Source organism: Neophocaena asiaeorientalis, unplaced genomic scaffold, assembly GCF_003031525.2.
Source record: "Neophocaena asiaeorientalis asiaeorientalis breed wild unplaced genomic scaffold, Neophocaena_asiaeorientalis_V1.1 scaffold450, whole genome shotgun sequence".
In the NCBI taxonomy this organism is placed as follows: Eukaryota; Metazoa; Chordata; class Mammalia; order Artiodactyla; family Phocoenidae; genus Neophocaena; species Neophocaena asiaeorientalis.
The window spans coordinates 4,621,974-4,648,555 of record NW_020175674.1 but is presented as its reverse complement, the minus strand read 5'-3'; the positions used below and the strand labels follow the sequence as shown (position 1 = coordinate 4,648,555).

General features: G+C 38.2%; 1 protein-coding gene across 10 annotated transcripts in view; it reads left to right on the top strand.

Annotated features, from left to right (window-relative positions):
• The window catches only part of FAM135A (family with sequence similarity 135 member A), a 63,920-nt gene that overhangs the window by 14,512 nt on the left and 22,826 nt on the right, over nt 1-26,582 (top strand). For 3 of the 10 annotated variants that reach the window (XM_024731867.1, XM_024731868.1, XM_024731871.1), the window contains 7 exons: nt 5,258-5,413; nt 18,888-18,961; nt 20,301-20,455; nt 20,672-23,033; nt 24,565-24,731; nt 25,854-25,945; nt 26,444-26,541. In XM_024731867.1, the coding sequence (XP_024587635.1) occupies nt 5,258-5,413; nt 18,888-18,961; nt 20,301-20,455; nt 20,672-23,033; nt 24,565-24,731; nt 25,854-25,945; nt 26,444-26,541 (3,104 nt within the window). The remainder of the gene's footprint in view (nt 1-5,257; nt 5,414-18,887; nt 18,962-20,300; nt 20,456-20,671; nt 23,034-24,564; nt 24,732-25,853; nt 25,946-26,443; nt 26,542-26,582) is intronic. The other 7 variants (XM_024731875.1, XM_024731874.1, XM_024731872.1 and 4 more) reach the window with 5 other exon arrangements.

The window sequence follows — 26,582 nt, the reverse complement described above, 5'->3', positions numbered from 1 at the left end:
ATTATACATAGGCAGGAGCACTAAGGTCATTATAATAGTTGCCCCAAAGAATTATATACGCTTAGAAATAATCTTAATAAGATGTTTGTGATTAATATGGGAAAAAAATCCACAGTGTTTCACTGACATATTAAAGGAAATTTGGATGAATAAACATTTATGATACTCCCAGACGGAAAGGTGAACAATCTCTGAAAGATCCAGTTTTTCTCAAGTTAATAATATTAATGCGTCTATATCAAAATCCTGTTGGAAACTTTAAACTTATGTTAAAGATCACTTAAAGAAAGGTAAGGATGACTAAGAAAAACTTTTGAATAATAATAATATAGAGGGACTTGCCCAAGTGGATGCTAACATATATATATATAAAACTACAGTTATGGAAATAGAGTAGGACTTCTCTAAAAGACTAGAAAGACAAATCAATGAAACTAAATAGCACTGAAACAGTCACTAAATATGTTTAAGAATTGAATATATGATAAAATATCGGCTTACATAAATAGTGTGGTAAAATACCATACCGTAGAAGAAAATTCTAAATGGACTTGAAGAGTTAAATGTCCAGAAAAATTTGGAAGATAAATTTACATATACATGTATATATAAACAATCTGATCTTAGGATATGAAATAACTTTTTCAGAGTAATGGTATAAAAGACAAAATAAGGTATTGATGATTTGAAACTTCTTTAAAACAAAATAAAATATAAATAAAGTTGAAAGGAAGCAATAAACTGGAAGAAAATATTTGCAGTACTTAAAAGTGGCAAATGATTAATACTCACAATATATAAAGAGGTCCTATGCGTCAGTTTCAAAACACCCCCCGGGAAAAAGGGATATGCATAGAGGCAATGTACAAAATGCAGTTCTTAGTAGAACAAGTTAGCTACATAGGTGATATTAAGTCTTACTGAAAACCAGGGAAATGCATATTTAAACAATAGAAGGGGTTTCTGACCATGAAATTTGCAAAAATGAAAGTGACTGCTAATCTGCATTGTTGATAAGGGTGTAGGGAAACTAGTATCTGCCTATGCTGTTGGTGAGGGTAGAAACTGGTACATTTTTTAGGTCACTTCATCAGTCTATTCTGAAAACATCTATTAAAAACACATGCTCTGCCACAAAACAGTTTTTCTTTAGGAATCTGTCCCACAGAAGTGCTAATACATCTCAACAGACATAAAGAATTATCAGTTCCCATGTAGCCATTTGAAAGGATTAGGCAAGTCTCTATGCATTGACACGGATTCTTTAATTTAAGATATATGTGTTCATCTATGATGCAAGGTACTGTTTTCATGCTGAAAAGCTCTCTAGGATATATTAATTGAAAAAATAGGGACTTCCCTGGCAGTCCAGTGGTTAAGACTTCGCCTTCCAATACAGGGTGTTCTGTAGGATCCCTGATCCGGGAGCTAAGATCCTACATGCCTCAGGGCCAAAGAACCAAAATGTAAAACAGAAACAATGCTGTAACAAATTCAATAAAGACTTTTTAAAAAATGGTCCATGTCAAAAATCTTTAAAAGAAAAAAAAAGAAAAAATAAGTTGGAAAAATATGAGTATGATTTTTATATGATAATAAAAGCTCTATGTATTTGATCATATTTGTGTGATTAGATTACATATAAAATATTTGAAACGATATGTATACACACATACATATACATTTCAAACTTAACAAAAATACAGAAAACAGGGCTTCCCTCGTGGCGCAGTGGTTGAGAGTCTGCCTGCCAATGCAGCGGACATGGGTTCGTGCCTCGGTCCGGGAAGATCCCACATGCCGCGGAGCGGCTGGGCCCATGAGCCGTGGCCGCTGAGCCTGCGCGTCCGGAGTCTGTGCTCCGCAGCGGGAGGGGCCACAACAGTGAGAGGCCCGCGTACCGCAAAAACAACAACAAAAAAAACAATAGCGTGAAGGATGGGGCTGTGAAGGAAAAGTTTTATTCTTTATATCCATCTGTACTGTTAAAAAATTATATGTATTCAGATATTACTAATAAATTTTTATGTACTCGTATTTAATTTCAGCATTTAAATGGACGTCATAAAATTTAACGTAAACCATGGTAAACTTTGACAGCATATAGAATACACAAGAGGTGGAAAAATAAGAGGTCTTACAAAGAGGTCTTACAAATCGTTAAGGAAACCTGTTATTCCCCATTTTTCATATTAATATAGGTTAGACACCAAATTACAAAAACTGCTAATAAGTATATGAAAAATATTTAATCTAATTATCAAAGAACCCAAAATTTAAATATTCTGACATCATTTTTAACCTAGCTGTGATTTTTTTTTTTTTTTTTGGCGGTACGCGCACCTCCCACTCTTGTGGCCTCTCCCGTTGCGGGGCACAGGCTCAGCGGCCATGGCTCACGGGCCCAGCCGCTCCGCAGCATGTGGGATCTTCCCGTACCGGGGCACGAACCCGTGTCCCCTGCATCGGCAGGCGGGCTCTCAACCACTGCGCCACCAGGGAAGCCCTAGCTGTGATTTTTTTAATAGCAACGTAATGCTTACTGAGATGCGCTGAGATACAGATTCTCGTACCTCGTAGATCTTTCTCAGAGATTAGTTTGGCAGTATGTATCCAAAGCCAAAAAGAGTATTTCTTCTCAATTTATACCAAATAAACAGAAATTCATATGTAGTGTAACTTATAATATTGTAAAACATTAACCTAAATAAATCCCCAACAGTAGGACAATGGTTAAAGAAATCATGGGACACTCATAATCTAAAAAAGTTGTACAACCTTAAAAATGTTGCTTTCAACAAATGTTTGATGATGTAGGAAAATGCTCATACTGTGTTATCCAGTGAAAATGGCATAAAGCTATATATGATTCTGGTTTTTTCCTCTCTATAACTGAAAAAAATTGAAGACTATAAACTAAACTTTATTTTTTTCTTTTTTGCTTTCCCCCATTTCCAAGTCTATTAAAATAAGCACCGTTTTATAATCAAACAAGGTCAGTGAGTGCTATGAATAGGACAAAATAATGAATGTTATTTGAAAAAAATATATAAATGTAAGATCTTATTATTCCTACATTTATACATATAAAAGATCTTGTCAAACTTAATTCTGATTTCCTTTTTAATATAAAAAAGAAATAATTGTTTATATTTTGACACTTACTGTAAAGAGTTATATAAACCAAAGGAGTAATTTATACCCGAAGGGATGCTTTTCCCAATAATGAAAATACTAAAAGTCCTTTCTCAGAACCTTGGTGCCATGATCCCTGAGAAATACAATGAATAAATACAAGGTATCTAGATAGCCTTGCTCTCTGGAGGAGAATTAGTTCTACTTGTGTGTAGATTATACTAGGTGTAGCATTGCTTGCCTTATGTAGTGCTATTTAATCACTGTCAAATACTTATTCTAGTCTTCTTTTCCTAGCTCCATTAAATTCATTCCTGAAACAATACTGCATGTTTCAGCTTCTTTATAGTACATCTTAATCTTTTGTGTGTTCTTAGGAGACATGAGAAACTTGTTAGCTTCATTTCTAATAACATTTATAAACCATTTCCTGGGGCAGAACACCTCTGTAGAATTTCTGTGTATGTTGATGAATCAGTACTTCCATCTGTTGACTCTATTAGCTTCCATTCCAGAATTCTGGAATTTGTCAGCGTTTTCTGAGTTTGTCCTTGTATTCTGGGAGCATTTTCCTTATCCGAGGCCTATAATTCCTTATTCATTCATTCATTTATTCGTCCAGTATTTATTGAGTGACTACTGTGTACCGGTAACCAGAGTCACAAAAGTGAATAAGACACGATCCCTTCCTTTCTTACTAATGCTGCTGAGTTTTTGTTTTAACTGTTCTCTTAGTTAAGAAGATAAATGGAAGCTTGGTTTGGGTTGGGGAAGAAAAGCCTGCTGGATTGCAGACTTCAAAAAGAAGCCAATACAAACTGAGAAAAAGAGGGTCATATGTGATAAGCAACATTTGGGGGTTTTGTTTGTTTTTAGAAAGGGAGGGTGCAGTGCAGTTTGGGACACGTTGAACTGTCCAAGTACAGTCATCCAGTAGATGCTGGATCTAGAGCTCGGGGAGATGTGATCCAGAGCCATAAATGAGGCCATCATTGGTGTGTAGGTGGGAATGGCTGTCAGCCAGCTTCAATCTGAGCAGACTTCTTCCATCTTTACAGTAGGAAAATGAGATCAGCACCCATGTATGTATTTAAAGTAGATTTCTTAGTGTTACTAGTAATTAAGGACAGATTTTTGCATCAAGATACTACCTCCCTGAAGACTGACTGCTGCCTCAGTGTATTGAGGAAAAGCCTGTCCCCATGATAAAAATGCTTGACCAAAGAGAGACATCATTCTGACTTATAGTCCTTTTTATTCTTTGTTTAGAAGTTCTTATTTTATCAATTCAAGAAGACCAAATGCCTTTTAGAAGATTCTGCATCTCATTCAGTACTCTTAACTTCCATCATCAGTTTAGGTGAATATTTAAATAAAGGGGATAATTTAATACCACTATTAGAACACTCATAATAGTATATTGTAATCATTTACCCACTTTTCTTTCCTCATTAGACTGGGAACTTTTCATTTTCATCTTGGTGTCTGTAGAATGTAGGCCCTAGCATGTAAAATGTGCGCAGTAAATACTGGGTGAGTGAATTGTTAGAAAAGAGAAGGAAAGAAGTGTTCGACAGCTCTATGAAAGGATTCCCGCAAGCAAAATAAAATCTAGGAGCACAGGTGTGAGGGCAAAGCAGTACTTTAGAGAGTGTCTCAGTCCTTTCTGAGGAGGTACGGATCTTTTAAGTACTTTACTTAGCTGATGGGGAAAAGAATCAGATTTTAAGATTTCATCATCTTTCAAAATTTTTATAACTTTCATCATGATTTGTACATTGTGTTTAAAATTCCCAGTATTTTAGTGTTTGAATTTGATCATGTTCTATAGAATCCTGATTTGTAACTTTAGACTATGATGTTATTTCAGTAACAAGATACCTCCGGTATTGAAATATTGGTTAAATGGTCGAAAAGTGCTGTAGTAACTATCAGATAGAAAAAAGCCACGGGTCAGTTGGTCTCTCTCCACACACACATGCAAGCGCGCACACACATATGCAAGCGCGCAGACACCCATTTTTTAAAACTAAAAATTTGCCTTTGTATTCTCAGTAATATATATAGGTGTGTTATGGTAATTCTCAGAGAGCAGTAAAGGTTTTTTCCCTTGTCATTTCAGAAAATAGAGAATCCTGATGAACTGGCAGAACTTATAAATATGAATCTCGCACAACTTTGCTCACTTCTAATGGCTTTATGGGGACAGTTTCTGGAAGTTATAACACTACATGAAGAGCTAAGACTAGTACTAGCACAAGAGCACCATACTTTGAGGGTAAGTTTAAAAAAAGTGATGTTAGAGCATTTTAATGAGTACAGTAAGTCCCCTACATACGAATCTTCAAGTTGTGAACTTTGAAAGATGCGAACACGTGTTCGCGTGTCCAGTCACGTAAGTTAGGTCACGTGTCTGGCTGTGTTGTCACGTGCGTGCATCCTCTACAAGTGGTTGTGCTTTTGTGTATTTTACTGTACAGTACTGTATAGAATACAGTAGCATAGTACCTTTATTTCAAGCGTACGATGTCCGGAAGCAAGTGTAAAAGCAGTGGTGATGTAGCTGGTACTGCTAAGAAGCGCCAGCTGGTGGACTGCACTACTGTACTTTTCACGGTACTGTACTGTAAGATCAAAAATGTTTTCTTTATTTTTTTGTGTTTGTTCTTTATGTATTATTTGTGTGAAAAGTACTATAAACCTATTACAGTACAGTACTATATAGCTGATTGTGTTAGTTGGGTACCTAGGCTAACCTTGTTGGGCTTACAAACAAATCAGCCTTATGAACACAGTCTCAGAACAGAACTCGTTCATACGTAGGGGACTTACTGTGTCGCTTTCTATTTCTCCCTTCAGATCTGTTAGTATTTGCTTAATATATTCATGTGTTCTGGTGTTGAGAACATATATATTTACAGTTGGGAACTCCCTGGCAGTCCAGTGGTTAGGACTTGGTGCTTTCACTGCAGTGGCCTGGGTTCAATGCCTTTTTAGGGAACTAAGATGCCACAAGGTGCATGGCACAGCCAAAAATAAATAAATAACTTAGGTCAAGTTGATTGATATGGTTGTTTAATCAATATTCTGGATTAACTTTTTTTTCCTGTATCAGTATTTTAAAGACATACCTTTATCATCCATCCTCCATAATCTCGGATGAGAAATCAGTTGTCATTTATATTGTTGTTTCCCTCCAGCTGCTGTTATAATTTTCTCCTTATCTTTGGTTTGAAGCAGTTTGACTCTGACGGTGCCTTGTTGTAGTTCTCTTTATATTGCTTGTAGTTTATATATTTTCTTTATATTTATCTAAATATATATTTATATATTTTCTTGGTATTTATCTTTATGTTTATTTATCTCGTGATTTGCCGAGATCCTCATATCTGCAGGGTGATATTTTTATCAAAATGTTAGCCATCAGAACTACAGAATTTTTCTGCCCCAGTTTTCTCCTCTACTCTCTCTCTCTCTGGCACTCTGATTTCACTTATGTTACACTATTTGATATTATTTTGTTTCTTAGTAGTTTTTCTCTGTGCTCTTCAGAGTGAATAATTTCTGTTCTTCCATCTTTGAATTCACTAACTCATTTCTGTAGTGTCTAATCTGCTCTAACTCTTCTCTAGTAAAATTTTCATTTCAGATATATACTTTTTACTTCCAAAATTTGCCTTCGGTTCTTTTCTTTTTTTAATCATTTCATTTTTCTGCTAAGGTTCCTCATCTCTTCATTCATTATGACCAGCTTCTCCCAGTCATTGGCCAGTTTATACTTATGGCTTGAAAGTACTTGCCTGAACTTCTGGTTTCTGATCCAGCTTTAAGAGGCTTGGACTTCATCACTCCCTTTCTAACAACAAGAAAAGAGCTGAACAAACCAAATATCAACACACCTTTTTAGGTCCATTAGAGAACCGAGGACACGGGATAAACTCCTGACCCCCAAACTGGAGAGATGGCTAGCCAGTTACAGAGAATCACATCTTACCAAAGCAGAAACCAACCCATGAACAGAAGTCACCAGGAGCCAGTACCAGGAGAGCAAAACTTAAACTGTAATTGATGAATTTCTGGAGGCTCAGTGTGAACAAGCTTGAGTTAATAACTCCAGGAGGGCCCAGTCTTAGGGGACACCCACACTTCTATGAGTTTTAGCTCCAGGAACCCTACCAGGTTCACATAGTTCAAATCAGAGAAATCCCCTCATGCAGGGAGAGGGGGAAATAGCCATTTGTAAATACATCCAGAGCATTCTGTCCTTCTTAACAAGACCTTCCTCCTCAGAAACTGTCTTTCTAGAGTCCAGCTGACCTGGGGGACCCAGCTCCAGCCCTCTCTAGCCTTTCACTTGGGGGAAGGAAAATACCCAACTTATACATTATTAGGGATTCGCAAATTAAAGCAACAGTGAGATACCATGCACACCTGTGAGAATGACTAAAATTGAAAACACTGACAGCACTAAATATTGGTGAAGATGTGGAGCAACAGGAACTCTCATTCATTGCTGTTGGGGATGCAAAATGATGCAACCACTTTGGAAGACAGTTTGACAGTTTCATATAAATCTAAACATACTCTTACATAATAATGCAGCTACCATGCTCTTTGGTATTTACCCAAATTAGGTAAAAACTTAGGTCTGCACAAAGACCTGCACTCAGATATTTACAGCAACTTTTTTTTTATAATTGCCAAAACTTAGATGCCCTTCATCAGGTGAATGGTTAAACAAACTGTTGTGTATTTACACGATGGAATATTTTTCAGTAATAAAAAGAAATAAGCTATCAAACCATGAAAAGACATAGAGAAACCTTAAAAGTATATCACTGCTAAATGAAAGAAGCCAATCTGAAGAATTACCTACTATATGATTCCAATTCTGTGACATTCTGGAAAAGGAAAAACTATAAATAAATAATCAGTGGTCGCTAGGGGCTCAGGGGGATTGGGAGAGAGTCTAGTGGGTGGAGCATAGGAGACTTTTAGGGCAGTAAAACTGTTCTCTATGATATCGTAATGGTAGATACGTGTCACTATACATTTGTCAAAGCCCATACAATTCACAACAACAAGGGTGAACCTTAATGTAAACGATGGACTTTAGTTAATAATAATGTATCAATATTGGTTCGTCAGTTATAACAAATGCATCACCATAATACAAGATGTAAATAATAGGAGAAACTTGGGGGCTTGAGGTATAATTGGAACTCCCTATACTTTCTGATCAATTTTTCTCTAAACCTAAAACTGCTCTGAAAAACCTAGTCTATTAATTATTTAAAAAGAGAAAGAAAAGTACTTGCCTGCTAATTCTAACACCTAGATTATCTTGGAGTCTACTTCTACTAACTTCTTTTATCTCTTGGTTGTAAGTTACATCTTCCAGCTTCTTTGCATGTCTAGTTGATGTTCTTCAGTGCTTGAAACAGTTGCTCCTGTATCTTGTGCAGTTTTGTAAGTTGTTTTCAGTAGAGTCAATCCAATACTACTTGCTCTGTCATGGTCTAAGTAGAAGTTAAATAGTGCTTTTCAACCATGGCTGTACCTTAGAATCACCTAGGGAACTTTAAAACTTACCAGTGCTGAATGGGGCCCAGGCATGGGTAATTTTTTAAAAATTCTCCAAGTGATTAACAGGGTTAGGCTTTTCCCTGAATACGAGCATTCTACTAGGGGGAGTGGGAAGTGAAATCTGGCCTCTCCTCCCTGGAGGCAGGTTGTATCTGCCTGTGGAAGGAGCACCTTTTTGTTTTTGTTTTGAATATAGTTCCCTGGGCTATACAGTAGGACCTTGTTGTTTATCTGTTCTATATATACTAGTTTGCATCTGCAAATCCCAAACTCTCACTGCTTCCCTCCCCCAACCCCCTCCCGCTTGGCAACCGCAAGTCTGTTCTCTAGTCTGTGAGTCTGTTTGTGTTTCATAGATAAGTTCATTTGTGTCCTATTTTAGATTCCACCTATAAGTAATATCATATGATATTTGTCTTTCTCTGTCTGACTTATTTCACTTAGTATGATCATCTCCAGGTCCATCCATGTTCCTGCAAATGGCATTATTTCATTCTTTTTTACAGCTGAGTAGTATTCCATTGTATGTATGTACCACATCTTCTTCACACATTCATCTGTCAGTGGACATTTAGGTTGCTTCCATGTCTTGGCTATTGTGAATAGTGCTGCAAGGAACATTGGGGTGCATGTATCCTTTTGAATTAGAGTTTTCTCCAGATATATGCGCAGGAGTGGGATTGCTACGTTATATGGTAGTTCTGTTTTTAGTTTTTTGAGGAATCGCCATTCTGTTCTGAAGGAGCACTTTTTTGAATTTGCCCTTTAAAGCTTCCATATGGATCAGCAGGACCCTGGATTCTAATGTGTAGCCACTAGCTTCCCCTAACAAGGGTGGAGGGTCAGGAATTCTTATTAACTTTTACGGAGATTTTAAGATCATAACGTTTTCAAGTGTACTGATGCTTTCTGTGCTCTAGAAGAGGGAAAGAGTTAGAAATAACTTGTATAGCCATCCTTTCCCACTTAAAGGTTTCTTTACAATGATGTGTTATCTATTCAAAACATTACGCAGTTTGCATTTTTAAGAACTCATCTCTAAAACTACTTCATCTGATATCCCTTCAGTACAACTGTATCAGTGAACCTTAATATATTAAGCTCTATCTTTTTTAACAAAGTAGAAGTACTTTCTGAGAACATACTGTTTATTTATAATACTTAGTTTGATGCCGTTTATTTCCTATTTTGCAAGGTTTAGGCAGACTCCCATTGTTAATGTAATTATTAACATAAAATTTATTATAGCTTTTATGTGTATATACAAAAAACATGCCCAGAATTTTCAAGAAATAAGTCTACCCAAAAGTGAATTTTGTTATCATCCAATATGTGCTTTCTAAAGGGCTGATTTTTTCCTTAAATTATTTTTGACCATTTTAAATGAAAACTTTCTAGTGTGCTTCATGGTTGCTTACCTTCTGAAGTAGAGTATATGGAACCTAATTTAGCCCTTTCAAAGTGACTTAGTTATTATGAATCTTGTGTAATGTATTCTGCTTTAATAGTACACTGGTGTCCTGTGCTCTCAAAAATGTCTGGACAGTAGATCCTCCATTAGAGAGGCCCAAGTTATATTAATTTTTTAACTTATTTTATCTGCTTTTTATGGGAATTTTCTAGGTTTTCTTTAAGAGGGGCCTTTTTGTTTCAGCATCAAGTTCTTATTTCCTTTGCCTAGTATATTTATGTATACTTAATGCCTATATATACTATGTATACTCTACTTCTCCTTCTCCCTTGGTTTCATTTGCTCTTTATAATGTACTGTGGATTGAGAAAACAAATAACTTAAACCAGTAGGGGTTGCATCTAACAGTAGGCATAAATCAGGTTTGTATAAAAAGAACTTAAAGAACATTTGTTCAGATAGACTCATCCTCCAGAGGGCAGACAGCAGAAGCAAGAAGCACTACAACCCTGCAGCCTATGGAACAAAAACCACATTCACAGAAAGATAGACAAGATGAAAAGGCAGAGGTAATGTACCAGATGAAGGGACAAGGTAAAACCCCAGAAAAACAACTAAATGAAGTGGAGATAGGCAACCTTCCAAATAAAGATTTCATAATAATGATAGTGAAGGTGATCCAGGACCTCGGAAAAAGAATGGAGGCAAAGATCGAGAAGATGCGAGAAATATTTAACAGAGACTTAGAAGAATTAAAGAATAAACACCTAGAAGAATTAAAGGACAAACAAACAGAGGTGAACAATACAATAACTGAAATGAAAAATACACTAGGAGAAATCAATAGCAGAATAACTGAGGCAGAAGAACAGATAAGTGACCCGGAAGACAGAATGGTGGAATTCACCGCCGTGGAACAGAATAAAGAGAAAAGAATGAAAAGAAATGAAGACAGCCTAAGAGACCTCCGGGACAACATTAAATGCAACAACATTGGCATTATAGGGGTCTCAGAAGGAGAAGAGAGAGAGAAAGGACCCGAGAAAATATTTGAAGAGATTATAGTCGAAAATTTCCCTAATACGGGAAAGGAAATAGCCACCCAAGTCCAGGAAGCACAGAGAGTCCCAGGCATGATAAACCCAAGGAGAAATACACCGAGACACATAGTAATAAAATAGACAAAAATTAAAGACAAAGAAAAATTATTGAAAGCAACAAGGGAAAAACGACAAATAACATACTCCCATAAGATTAACAGCTGATTTCTCAGCAGAAACTCTACAAGCCAGAAGGGAGTGGCATGATATATTTAAAGTGATGAAAGGGAAGAACCTACCACCAAGACTACTCTACCCGGCAATGATCTCATTCAGATTCGATGGAGAAATCAAAAGCTTTACAGAGGAAGCAAAAGCGAAGAGAATTCAGCACCACCAAACGAGCTCTACAACAAATGCTAAGGCACTTCTCTAAGTGGGAAACACAAGAGAAGAAAAGGACCTACAAAAACAAACCCATAACAATTAAGAGAATGGTAATAGGAACATACATATCAATAATTACCTTAAATGTAAATGGATTAAATGCCCCAACCAAAAGACACAGGCTCACTGAATGGATGCGAAAATAAGATGCACATATATGCTGTCTACGAGAGACCCACTTCAGACCTAGGGACACATACAGACTGAAAGTGAGGGAATGGAAAAAGATATTCCGTGCAAATGGAAATCAAAAGAAAGCTGAAGTGGCAATACTCATATCAGATAAAATAGACTTTAAAATAATGAATGTTACAAGAGACAAGGAAAGACACTACCTAATGATCAAGAGATCAATCCAAAAAGAAGATGTAGCAATTATAAATATATATGCACCCATATATACATGGAGCTCCTCAGTACATAAGGAGCACCTCAGTACATAAGGCAACTCTAAACATAGGAGCACCTCAGTACATAAGGCAACTGCTAACAGCTCTGGAAGAGGAAATCAACAGTAACACAATAATAGTAGGGGACTTTAACATCTCACTTACACCAATGGACAGATCATCCATAATGAAAATAAATAAGGACAAGCTTTAAATGACACAACAGACCAGATAGATTTAATTGATATTTATAGGGCATTCCATCCAAAAACAGCAGATTACACTTTCTTCTCAAGTGCGCATGGAACATTCTCCAGGGTAGATCACATCTTGGGTCACAAATCAAGCCTCAGTAAATTTAAGAAAATTGAAATCATATCAAGCATCTTTTCCGACCACAACGCTATAAGATTAGAAATCAATTACAGGGAAAAAAACGTAAGATACACAAACACATGGAGGCTAAACGATACATTACTAAATAACCAAGAGATCACTGAAGAAGTCAAAGAGGAAATCAAAAAATAGCTAGAGACAAATGACAGTGAAAACACGACGATCCAAAATCTGGGATGCAGCAAAAGCAGTTCTAACAGGGAAGTTTACAGCAATACAATCCTACCACAAGACACAAGAAAAATCTCAAATAAACAATCTAACCTTACACCTTAAGAAACTGGAGAAAGAAAAACAAACGAAACCCAAAGTTAGCAGAAGGAAAGAAATCATAAAGATCAGAGTAGAAATAAATGAAATAGAAACAAAGAAAACGATAGCAAAGATCGATAAAATGAAAAGCTTGTTCTTTGAGAAGATAAACAAAATTGATAAACCATTAGCCACGCTCATCAAGGAAAAGAGGGAGAGGACTCAAATCAATAAATTTAGAAATGAAAAAGGAGAAGTTACAATAGACACCGCAGAAGTACAAAGCATCCTAAGAGACTACTACAGGCAACTCTATGCCAATTAAATGGACAACCTGGAAGAAATGGACAAATTCTTAGAAAGGTATAACCTTCCAAGACTGAACCAGGAAGAAATAGAAAATATGCACAGACCAATCACAAGTAATGAAATTGAAACTGATTTAAAATCTTCCAACAAACAAAAGTCCAGGACCAGATGGCTTCACAGGTGAATTCTTTCAAACATTTAGAGAAGAGCTAACACCCATCCTTCTCAAACTCTTCCAAAATACAGCAGAGGGAGGAACACTCCCAAACTCATTCTACAAGGCCACCATCACCCTGATACCAAAAATGGACAAAGATACAAAAAATGAAAATTACAGACCAATATCACTGATGAATATAGATGCAAAAATCCTCAACAAAGTACTAGCAAACAGAATCCAACAACACATTAAAAGGATCATACACCATGATCAACTGGGATTTATCCCAGGGATGCAAGGATTCTTCAATATACGCAAATCAATCAGTGTGATACACCATATTAACAAAGTGAGGAATAAAAACCGTACGATCATCTCAGTAGTTGCAGAAAAAGCTTTTCACAAAATTCAACACCCATTTATGATAAATAGTCTCCAGAAAGTGTGTACAGAGGGAACCTACCTCAACATAATAAAGGCCATATATGACAAACCCACAGCAAACATCATTCTCAATGGTGAAAAACTGAAAGCATTTCCTCTAAGATCAGGAACAAGACAGGGATGTCCACTCTCACCACTGTTATTCAGCATAGTTTTGGAAATCCTAGCCACGGTAACCAGAGAAGAAAAAGAAATAAAAGGAATAGAAATTGGAAAAGAGGAAGTAAAACTGTCACTGTTTGCAGATGACATGATGCTATACATAGAGAATCCTAAAGATGCCACCAGAAAACTACTAGAGCTGATCATTGAATTTGATAAAGTTGCAGGATACAAAATTAATGCACAGAAATCTCTTGCATTCCTACACACTGATGATGAAACATCTGAAAGAGAAATTAAGGAAACACTCCCATTTACCATTGCACAAAAACAGAAATATAGATCAATGGAACAGGATAGAAAGCTCAGGGATAGACCCACGCACCTATGGTCAACTAATCTATGACAAAGGAGGCAAGGATATACAATGGAGAAAAGACAGTCTCTTCAGTAAGTGGTGCTGGGAACACTGGACAGCTACATGTAAAAGCTACACTCCCTAACACCATACACAAAATTAAAATCAAAATGGATTAAAGACCTAAATGTAAGACCGGACACTATAAAACTCTCAGAGGAAAACATAGGAAGAACACTCTTTGACATAAATCACAGCAAGATCTTTTTTGATCCACCTCCTAGAGATGGAAATAAAAACAAAAATAAACAAATGGGACCTAATGAAACTTAAAATCTTTTGCAAAGCAAAGGAAACTACAAACAAGATGAAAAGACAACCCTCAGAACGGGAGAAAATATTTGCAAACAAATCAACAAAGGATTAATCTCCAGAATATATAAACAGCTCATGCAGCTCAATATTAAAAAAAACAAATGACCCAATCCAAAAATGGGCAGAAGACCTAAATAGACATTTCTCCAAAGACATACAGATGGCCAAGAAGCACATGAAAAGCTGCTCAACATCACTAATTATTAGAGAAATGCAAATCAAAACTACAATGAGCTATTACCTCACACTGGTCAGAATGGCTACCATCAAAAAGTCTACAAGTAAGATATGCTGGAGAGGGTGTGGAGAAAAGGGAACCCTCCTACACTGTTGGTGGGAATGTAAACTGATACATCCACTAAGGAAAACAGTATGGAGGTTCCTTAAAAAACTAAAAGTAGAATTACCATATGACCCAGCAATCCCACTACTGAGCATATGCCCAGAGAAAACCATAATTCAAAAAGACACATGCACCCCAATATTCATTGCAGCACTATTTACAATAGCCAGGTCATGGAAGCAACCTAAGTGTCCATCGACAGATGAATGGATAAAGAACATGTGGTACATATATACAATGGAATATTACCCAGCCATTAAAGGGAATGAAATAGTGCTATTTGCAGAGCAGTGATGGACCTAGAGACTGCCATGCAGAGTGAACTAAGTCAGAAATAGAAAAACAAATATCGTACATTAACACATACATGTGGAACCTAGAAAAATGGTACAGATGAAGCAGTTCGCAGGGCAGAAATAGTGACACAGATGTAAAGAACAAATGTACGTACACCAAGCAGGGACAGTGGTGGGGCGGGGGTGTGGGATGAACTGGGAGATTGGGATTGACATGTATACACTAATAGGTATAAAACGGATAACTAATAAGAACCTGCTGTATAAAAACATAAATTAAATTCAAAACAAGAAACATTTGTTCAGTGAACATTTGTGAGGTGCCTTCTTTCTTCAAGGCAACATAGATAATATATCACATATTTGGACTCTGCACTACAGATTAGAATCTAACCTGGATGAGCATGTATAAAATTATTATAGTAAATATTATAATAGTGATTAATATTTAAATTATAATATAGTTATATTAATAACTACTTATTAAAATTATTATAGTAAGCATTGCTTAGCAATTTAAACAACCTATTAGGGTGAACATAGATAAAGGAACATTTAACTCTTTAAAGCACTATAAACACCCATTTTGAACCCTTAAAGCCTTTTTTTTTAATGTCCTAGTTAAATTTTGAATAGTTGATATTGCCAAATAGGTGGATTCTTTAAAATTAGGGTACATACTCAAAACGTGTCTTACAGATATATATGTATATACCAAAGTATTAATATCTGTTACTCATATCCTGAGTTTGTAAATTTGACATTTTTTTCTGTGCCTGCCTTTTGCCCAGAATTCAGCTGTGCTGCCATCAGGTGGCAGTGATGCCTTAGAGATGGCCTCACAGTGCTGTGCCAGCCTTCTTCCTCACGGGTTGCCACTGCCTGGAAATCAGGGCAGGAGAAAGTTCAGACAGAGAGCCTCGTCTGGGAGCAGAGAGGAAAGGAAAGACTTTATGATAACAGGGAGTCTTAATGCAGAAGGGAAGGGATCAGTGGTTGGAGCACAAGTCTTGACACTTTTCTCAAGTCTTTATTTGAATCCCATGTGTATCACAGCCCAGCTATGTTGTCTTGCCTCACTTGTTAAATGAAGATATATCCACTTCGTAAGGTTTTTATATGGTTCAAATCAAAGAATGAAACTAAAGTGCTTAGCACAGAGCCTGGTAGGGAGGATGCTGTCCAGAAATGATGGTTCTTATTGTAGGGATCAGGGAAGGTGGGGAGGCAGGCCCAGCTGCAGCTGCAGGAATCCAGATGACTTCAGGCTGCATTTCTTTACACTTTACAGCCCTCAGGGAAAATACCTCTAACAGACAGACAGACAGGCAGGCAGGCAGGCAGATAAGTTTTCCTCATGTCTCCCTTAGTGTTGGAGAGGAAGAAGGGGCCGTCAGCAGCATTTGAAGGTGAAGACAGTTGCGTCCTTCCCACAGATGTTTCGTTGCCCCCTGTCAACTTGTCCCTCTGAAGACCTAGTCTCACCAACTCAGGGAGACAAGCTTAGGAACTCAGAAACTCAACCGGCTATAACTTGATGAATAAAATGTTTCTCCAATTCACTGTACATTTTTTTTTTTTTTGGCTGCATTGGATCTTCATTGCTGCATGCTTCTGTGCACGCATTTCTCTAGTTGCGGTGAGCGGGGACTACTCTTTGTTGCGGTGCGTGGGCTTTTCCTTGTGGTGGCTTCTCTTGTTGGGGAGCACGGGCTGTAGGCGCACGGGCTTCAGTAGTTGTGGCACGTGGGCTCAGTAGTTGTGGCTCGCGGGCTCTAGAGTGCAGGCTCAGTAGTTATGATGCATGGGCTTAGTTGCTCCGCAGCAGGTGGGATCTTCCCAGACCAGGGCTGGAACCCGTGTCCGCTGCATTGGCAGGCAGATTCTTAACCACTGCACCACCAGGGAAGCCCTGAGAAGTGTACAAATTTGTTTAATATAAGTTTTATGTGACAAGGTAGCCTTCCTAAGGAAACGAAGACCCAAAGAAACAGACCTGAGTATTTTATGATAGGCTTGATGAAAAGTTGACAGTTCATGAAGGAATATGATAGGTTAAGGAGTATGAAGTAATTGTGGTAAACTGAGGGAATTTATTAGCAAGGCCTGTTTGTAGGCTTCTTCTTGCCATTCCTTTGTTTTGGGAGATAAGAATGGACGTTACATCCTCTGGGTATAGTGAGGGCACCTCTCACATGAGGGTTTTATGACCTGTTTTAGGGGAGAAGGGTTGGTGAGGAGGTCAGGGTGACTTTCCTGCTCTTCCTTTTCTTAAATTTCTTCACCTTAAGATATTCAGTATGCCAAGGTGCCATAATTTGGGGTAGCGTGTCCAGAACCCCATCACCACCAGCCTCTCCTCTCTTTTTTAAAATACAAGGGGGAGCGTACAATACATAATTTTCTGCATTTGGCTTTTAAAATATTTGACTCTTTTTTTGAATATGTTTTTTTTGGCTGCGTTGAGTCTTTGCTGCTGCCCGCAGGCTTTCTCTAGTGGTGGTGAGCGGGAGCTACTCTTCGTTGCAGTGAGCGGGCATCTCATTGCAGTGGCTTCTCTTACTGTGGAGCACGGGCTGTAGGCGTGCAGGTTTCAGTAGTTGCAGCACGCTGGCTCAGTAGTTGGGGCACATGGGCCCTAGAGCATGCAGGCTTCAGCAGTTGTGGCGCGTGGGCTCAGTAGTTGCAGCGCGAGGGCTCTAGGCCGTGTGGGCTTCAGTAGTTGTGGTGCGGGCTTGAGTAGTTGTGGCTCGCAGGCTCAGTAGTTGTGGCACACAGGCTTAGTTGCTCCGTGACATGTGGGATCTTCCCAGACCAGGGCTCGAGCCCATGTCCCCTGCATTGGCAGGTGAATTCTTAACCACTGCGCCACCAGGGAAGCCCCTCATTGTACATTTAAAACCAAAGACCCCTAAGTTGTACTTCCCTTTAGAAAAAAATCTTAGGTGTAATATAATTCCAAGATATAATATCATTTCTCTCTCCTCCATGTACCCTCAAACAAAATATCTTTTCCATCCCCTTACTGTTGCTCCAGTGCTGACAAAGCCTTTCCTGCAGTTAGAAATGAAAGGCTCAGAATACAAATATGATGGAAGAAATATTCAACTACCAGTATTTACCAAGTACTTGCTTCTGTAACATACCAAGACATATTTTGGGGGGATAGCAAAGATCACCCAAAACACAGTTCCTACTCTAATGTGTTCCTACACATTAGGAGGGGAGACAGTTCACGTATACAATTATTTTAAGAAAAAATGTGGTGAGTGCTACAGTGGTAATTGTAATAGCTTATATTTATAGACACTTTCCAGATTAAAAACTGCTATCAAATACATTATCTTGTTTATTCTTTGCAATAACCCCCTATGAAGAATAAGTATTAAGTGTAATTGAAAAGGAGTCATCGAGGCTCCAAGGTGAAATGCCGAAGGTCACAGAGCCAGCGAGTCCACCATCAGCTCAGCTGGTGTGTACTGGGATGCCTGGCACACAGCACCAGGGAGTGCTAGCTGATCCCACCATTCTTCTGTGCACTGGATGCTGTTCTTGGTGTGGGGATGTAGTGGTAAATAAGACAGACAGAATCCCCATCTTCAAGGAGGGTGAATGGTGGATCCATAATGTAAAACGAAATTTCTTACCTACATTCTATTCTTTCTTTTAACTCTTGCGGTAAGTACCAAAATACAGTGCTTTGGCCACCCTAAGGAGGGAGAGTAATTCTCACAGGGATGGTTATGGAGGGCCTCGCAAAGGGGGTTTCTTTCCCTGCCACCCAGTTCCTGATTGACTTTTTAAATGTGCCATGTTATTCATACGCCCTTTTGGAATTTTCCAGGTGCGCAGATTTTCTGAGGCATTCTTTTGTTTTGAACATCCAAGAGAAGCTGCCATTGCATACCAGGAACTTCAGTGAGTAGCATAAATCCAAAATTTAAATGATTCTATTTCCTTTTACATAAGATATCATCTCAGAATTTATCAGCGACAGAATATACAATATTTACAATGAAAGAAATCAGGAGAATTTGAAGTTTAGAAAGCTCCTGTTTAGTCCAATTGCATTTAATCTTATGCATTACTTCACTAAAGACCCCGCCCTTACGTAAAGAAGTGTACTGTGCCGTTACCCCTCCCCACACAGATCTACCCCACCCTTGGGAGTCCCACGCAGCCCTGGCTCCAGTCTTTCATTTGGCCGTCTTGTTGTATTTTTATCTTCACAGGTCAGAATCTCTTACATTTATCGTTATGTATTACATATTTTCACAGGTAGTCTGACTGGCACTTCCAGCTGTTATGCAAAAGATTTACAATTCAAATATCCTGAGTAGATGCCTTCCACTTTCCCTACTGAGTACATTTAGATCTGGTTTTCTTTGGCTTTAAAGAATATTTTGAGGACATTATGTTGAGTGAAAGAAGTCAGACATAAAAGAGTAAAGAATATATGACTCTGTTTATATGAAGTTCTGGAACACATAAGACTAAGGTGGAGCAAGTCAGAAGAGTGGGTGTCTTGGTGTCGACTTGGGCTGGGAGTTTGCCTGGAAAGACGTGAGAGTACTCTCTGGACAGGTGGAAAATGTTCTGTATCGCGTGTCCGTTTGTCAGAATCGTGCAGCCAAGATTTGTTCGTTTCAGTGCATGTGAAGTATATGCCCCAACAGACAACTCTCAATAATCATAGGGTGTGTAGATAGGCAGTGAGTGGAGGTACAGACAAAGCAAGAAGGGAAAACGTTTGTTGGTGGGGCTTATGGTGCTGTTCTGTGTACTTTGATTTGTTTCAAATTTTCCGTAAGAAAGTTTTTTAAAAAAAACTATTTTGCATTAGAAAGTTATATACCTTTTCTAAAATTGCTGTTAATTGTATTCATCAGTACATGTTAACTTTTTTTTTCAACATTATCATCAAATCGTTAGCAGGCATTTGAGCTTTTGGTCTTTCTCCTCTATGCTATTCTCAGCTAATTAGGATGTTCAGACAGTAAGCACAGATGACTCACTTTGAAATGACATTTAAAAGTATAGAAGAGTATAATAGAAATTAAATAATTTATCAGTAAACAATAATTTTATTAGTAATTTTTGTCAACAAACCATAATTTTCATCGTACCAGTTTTTATCTCTGACCAAGGAGCTCTTTCGTAAGGAGGTTGTCTTGAGGAGGGGTGGTCCTGGAGAGACGATGAGGTGAAATTGGTGTGATTGTCTAGATTGCAGTCTGACGTAAGACATGTTTTTCAGTGCTCAGAGTCACCTCCAGATGTGCACCGCTCTGAAAAACACTTCCTTCTGCAGCTGTCTCCCACCCCTGCCTATCGAGTGTAGTGAATTAGATGGAGATCTCAATTCATTACCTGTGATCTTTGAAGACAGGTATTTAGATGCCGTTACTGAAGGTAAGTGTAATCTAACTAAAATATGTAAGCTGTGTGTGTCATTTTCAGTATATTCTAATATACATAAAGCCATTCCTTAATGTGGGGCTGTTTTCCCCCCTCCAGTTTTATTTATTTTTGAGGATATTAGAAAGTTATAGTCAGAGAAAGTAGTCTTGATCATATGAGTTCTTATACCTCGTTTTAAACCTGAATTTCTTTTTCTTTGGATAAAAGACTTAGATGCACCCTGGATGGGAATTCAGAGTCTTCAGAGATCAGAGTCCAGTAGAATGGATAAATGTGAGACTGAAGAAAGCTCTCTAGCTGGACTTTCCAGCCCAGAGTTGAAAGTCAGACCTGCTGGGGCCTCCAGTTTTTGGTCTACAGAAGGTGAAAAGCAGCTAACAAAGTCTCTAAAAGGAAAGAATGAAGAATCAAATAAATCCAAGGTTAAGGTTACTAAGCTCATGAAAACAATGAAACCTGAGAACACAAAAAAATTAATAAAACAGAACTCTAAGGATTCTGTGGTTTTGGTAGGCTACAAATGTTTGAAAAGTACAGCATCGAATGATCTCTTTAAAAGCTTTGAAGGCAATCCTTCACATAGTCAGAAGGAAGGTCTGGACACCACAATATGTGGATATAATTTTGACCTAAAGACCTACATCAGACAGACAAGTCAAAAGGAAGCTAGCTATTTGCCAGCTAATACAGAGAGAACTGAACAAAAGTCTCCAGATATTGAAAATATGCAACCAGACCTGTTTGATCCTTTGAACTCTGGCAGCCTAAATCTTTGTGCAAATTTGTCCATTTCAGGTAAACTTGATATCTCCCAGGACGATAGTGAAAATGCACAAGTGGAACACAGTGTGGCATCCAGAAGTTCATCAGATGATTGCCATGATCATCAAACTGCCCCCACTTCGGGAGTTAGGACAATTGAAGTAAAGCCCTGTAATAAAGACCCTTTCAGTGGAGAGAAAATAACTGTTAAAATAGGACCTTGGACAGAGCTTCGACAAGATGAAGTATTTGTGGATAGTTTACAACTACCCAACTTTGAGTCCTTAGAATCTAACGGTAAATCTAAATCTATAGAACTAACACTTGAAAAGGAAGCTTTGCAGGAAGCAAAGTGTCTTTCTGTTGGAGAATCATTAGCTAAGCTAAGAAGTAACCAACCTGCTTCTTCTACAAGAGAATATCATGTTGTAGTGAGTGGAGACTCAATTAAGTTACCAGATATTAGTGCCACGTGTGCCTCGTCTCGGTTCTCAGATTCAGGTGTGGAAAGTGAACCAAGCTCTGTCGCAACACATCCAAACCCTGACCTAGTCTTTGAAACTGTACAAGGGCAAGGTCTTTCTAATAACGAAAGGTTATTTCCTCAGCTTTTGATGAAGCCGGATCATAATGTAAAGTTTTCAGTAGGCAGCCACTGTACTGAGAGCACAAGTGCTTTCAGTGAGATCCAGTCATCCTTAACGTCCATAAACTCTCTACCTTCTGACGATGAGCTGTCACCTGATGAAAATCCTAAGAAATCTGTTGCACCTGAATGCCACCTAAGCGATAGCAGAACCGTGTTGAATCTAGGAACAATTGATGTGCCAAAATGTGACGATAGGAAAAAGTCAAGTATTATCTTGCAACAGCAGAGTGTCGTGTTTTCAGGGCATTTGGACAATGAAATGATAGCAATACATTCCTTAAATTCAAGCACTAAAGACCCTTTACAATTTGTTTTTTCAGACGAAGGTACTTCCAGTGATGTGAAAAGTAGTTGCAGCTCCAAACCTAACTTGGACACTTCGTGTAAAGACTCCCAGAGCCCTGATAAATCTAGTGACCCCGCAGGGACCGCAGTTCCGTTAAGTTCAGGACTGGTTTGTTCAGGCACCCCTTGTGTCATTTCAGGTTCCATTTCTACCAGGACAGACGTCAGTGAAGATAGAACTGTGAAAAGAAAAAATAGCGATGCGTTAAATCTCAAACAAATGTATTCAGAAGCCCCTACGGTTAAAGATGAAACGCACCTGGGTACAGGTGACCCTTTTTCAGCCAGTCCTGATATGGTAAAGCAAGGGCTTGTGGAAAATTATTTTGGCTGTCAGAGCAGTACAGATACTTCTGACACGTGTACTATTAGCTACAGCAATTCAGTTAGCCCTCAGAAGGAAGCTTCTGACAAAGAAATTAGTCACCTTCAGCAGGACCAGGATAAAGAGGAGGAGGAGGAAGAGCAGGACCAGCAAATGGTTCAAAACGGGTATCATGGGGAGACAGATGACCCCGCCCCAGGTGGGGCGGTACGTGCTCACTGGGCAGACCGAGGCGCCCCGGGAGGAGAAGGGTCTGTCAAATCCGGAAGGATTAGCACCGACCATCCGAGGGATGGTATATCTGTGCCTACCGTCTGTACCTCCGGCTGTCTGTCCTTCCCATCTGCACCACGAGAGTCTCCTTGCAGTGTTAAGTATTCTTCTAAGAGTAAATGTGATGCCATTACAAAGCAGCCAAGCAGCGCTTCTTACAACTTCACCTCATCACTGTCCTGGTATGAAAATTCACCAAAACCTCAAATACAAGCGTAAGTAATGGAGCACAATAGCACGTGCTACTAGAGAGAGAGAGAGAGAGAGAGAGAGAGAGAGAGAGAGAACATATATGTATATTTCTCCGGTAACATACATATTTCACGTTCTCTGGTTTCTGTAATACAGAAAGTGCTTCTTCGATTAGCTGTCTGAAATGGAGCAGTGAACTCACTATGCTCTTTGACAGACAAACCTGCAGTTCCCAGTATGATTGTCCTGTTCTGTAGGCTCGACTTGCCTGATACAGATTTTCCATTGGTAACTTTATGGTAGAAGTATGGAATAATTGAGACTAAAACCCTTTTTTTTCCCATCAATACCTCATCTCTCCCCTGGTTAACTCCCAGACAAAAGTTAGGTTTTATATCTAGCAAATAAGGACAATATTAGATAATTGCTAGAAACTTCCTAAAGCCTACCAGACTTAGATTGCCTCAGCTAAGTCAGTGTTTCCAGAATTGGGATTTCATGGACCCGTAAAAAAAATCCAGAAAATTTTGAGCATGACATAGGTTTACTAGCATGGCACTGGTTTTCTACTACCTTATTCCAGATGGAATTATAATCCCTGGAATAAAATGTCTGGGCATATCTACTGTAGGTTTTTTAAGTTCCCAGATCATTCTGATGTATACACATAAGTAATAAGACCCATGGTGCCCACACCTAGTGAACCCAGCAAGGTGAGAACAGCCCATTGAAGACTTGTAATGTGCTGGGAAGCTGAAGGTTGCATCACCTCCTGGGTACCTCAGACTCTTCTGAGTCATTAGTGCAAGCAGTGGCCTGTATTGTTCACCCAGTGTGTCCCACTCAGGTTAGTGTTCATCAGCTTCTTGGAGTTTTATCAGTCCAAATGATCTAATGTTACGATAGTTAATAGTCTTTGATGTTCTCAGTCCCCAAGTTGATTAGAAATGTCACTTATTCTATCAGTAAATGAGTGTATGCCACCCATTTTATTTAATCACATCCCCCTCTTAGTTCTGTTCCTTCTTATTGGTATTTTTAGAGAAAAATACAAATAACCTCATCTACTAAATACTATACCTGCCATTCTCACTGCTACACTGTGTAGAATATCTCCTTCTTTGCCTTTTATATAAGATTAAAAAGGAGCAAAGAGGGTAAGATTTGATCACAGGGTCAGCATCAGACTGTCCTCTGTGCAGTACTTCTCCCGTCTTTTCTATGCATACAGTATAAAATTCAGTAGAAAGCATAACTCCATTCCCAGTGTTTTCTTAGTGGATTTCAAGTTTAAAAGAATATTTTTAAGTGATGTCAGCCTTTAAATACTTATTGTATTTGATCAGGATATGTACTAAAAAAATAGTTAAAAAAAAAAAGTACTCTCTGATTTCTAAATCATTTAGGTGAGCCCACATATTTTCATTATTTTAAAATCAAATATTTCTGGGTTTCCTCTTCTGCAGTTCTCTAAATGCAGCAGATTATCTTTTGGGTTCTAAAAACTGAATATAATACTTAGTAACGAATGTCTTTTACACTGTTTTGCTTCAGCTTCCTTCAGGCGAAAGAAGAATTGAAGCACCTTAAGCTCCCCGGGTTCATGTACAGCGATGTCCCTCTTCTGGCGTCCTCAGTGCCCTATTTCTGTGTGGAAGAGGAGGAAGAGGGTTGTTCCGAAGGCGGAGTCCATCTCATTGTGTGTGTGCACGGCCTGGACGGTACGTAACGTCTGCACGTGTAACCCGTAGCATCTCAATCTTTTCTTTTCCTAGTAGATCTCATTTAGGTTTATTTTAATCTTTGACCTGAAAAAAAATTTCTGAATTGCTGATATTAATTAAATCTTAAATACTCTCTAAAACAGAGATGTGCTTAACTTTGCTGAATATAATATTAGATTTCTTTGTAAAGTAAATTTTCCATGGAATCGACATCCACACGCCAACATTTTATTTATTTTAACTTCGGATTTTTCTGTCTTCTCTCTTTTTATTATTTTTGTCAGCTGTCACCTCGTGGCAATCATTTTGTCTCCCTTTGATCATCTTTCTGCTTCCCTTTTAGCTTGCTGCTTTAAACCTTATGGACAAGAAAAATCAATACCTAAGAATTAAAGATTCACTGATTAATCAGGGTATAACTTAACTTCTTAATACCTTGTTTCACTGCTGTGGTTTTGTGACAGCTGTTTAGGTTACTCAACAGCCTATTTTTCTTGGTTAGGAGCTATGTTAGAAGACACCAAATATCTCTGGACTAGCAGACTATTACTGTGTTATAAGGTGATTCTGTAGCAACAAACTGACAAAAGATTTTTTGGTTTATAAAAATGCTAAACACAGGTCTGAGCTAGTAAATTCTTATGAAATTGGAGATTTTTCTTAAAGAAAAACAAAACCGTGACTCAAGGAATAAAAGATCTCTAATACTAACCTCTTTCCCCCCACTAATAAAATTTTCAAAGCATTATCCTCCAAGAAAGGCTTCTTGGCCCAGTAGAATCTCTGGTAAATTCCTCTTTGAAATCTTCAAGAAACACACTATCCCATGTTACAGGGAGGAAGACAGACACACTGCTGGGGGGGCGGGGGGCGGTGGCGAGCGCATCAGTGCGACCAGACCTCTGAAGAGACAGGCTGTTGGAGGCCATTGCCAGCTGATGGAAATCTGCTGTGAAATAGACACTGAGGATTCTGGTCCCCAGGGCCTTGTCTCTTCGCAGCCAGCATAGGCCTACGCTTGTCCCCAAGAAGTGTAACAGAGTATGAGTGAGGGTGCGCATTGTACCTTTTGCTTTTTCTCGTCCCTTAGGTATAACTTTGATTTTCTTCATTTTCTAGGTAACAGTGCAGATCTCCGGTTAGTAAAAACTTACATTGAACTTGGACTGCCTGGGGAAAGAATTGATTTTCTTATGTCTGAGAGAAATCAGGTACAGATAGCTGTGTTTTCAGTGGAAGCACACATTTTTCTACCAGTTTCTACCTAAATATTTGCTGACTACAAAATGCCTGTAGTAGAGATATAATTTTTCTGACTTCTGTGAAGTTTAACAATTAATGCATAGCCTAAGGAAGTAGAAGTGATTTATAGTTTGATTTACGAGCTTTTTACATGTGCAAACTTCCTAGAATTTCACATTCTGTGCAAATATTTTAATTAAACCATTATAAATAACCTTATGTTCAGTGTTGATAGTGGACTGAACGATTACCTAAATGAAGTGTTAAGAACAGTGAGCCTTTTTTTCCCCTAGAAATTCACTACTTGTTCATTTTAATAAAATGAATATTACTTTCACTAACTTCTTTAAAAACCACTGGTCTTTAACCATATTTTCAATACCTAAATTAAAAATAGTGTTTATATTCAGTGTTTTATGTAATTACACATATTTAGTATATAACATATCTATTTCGCTTTTGTTTAGAATGATACTTTCGCTGATTTTGATAGCATGACTGATCGCCTTCTGGACGAGATAATACAATATATTCAGATATATAGTCTAACAGTCTCAAAAATAAGGTAACTTCTATAATATTACATAAATTGTCTTTATATCTTTA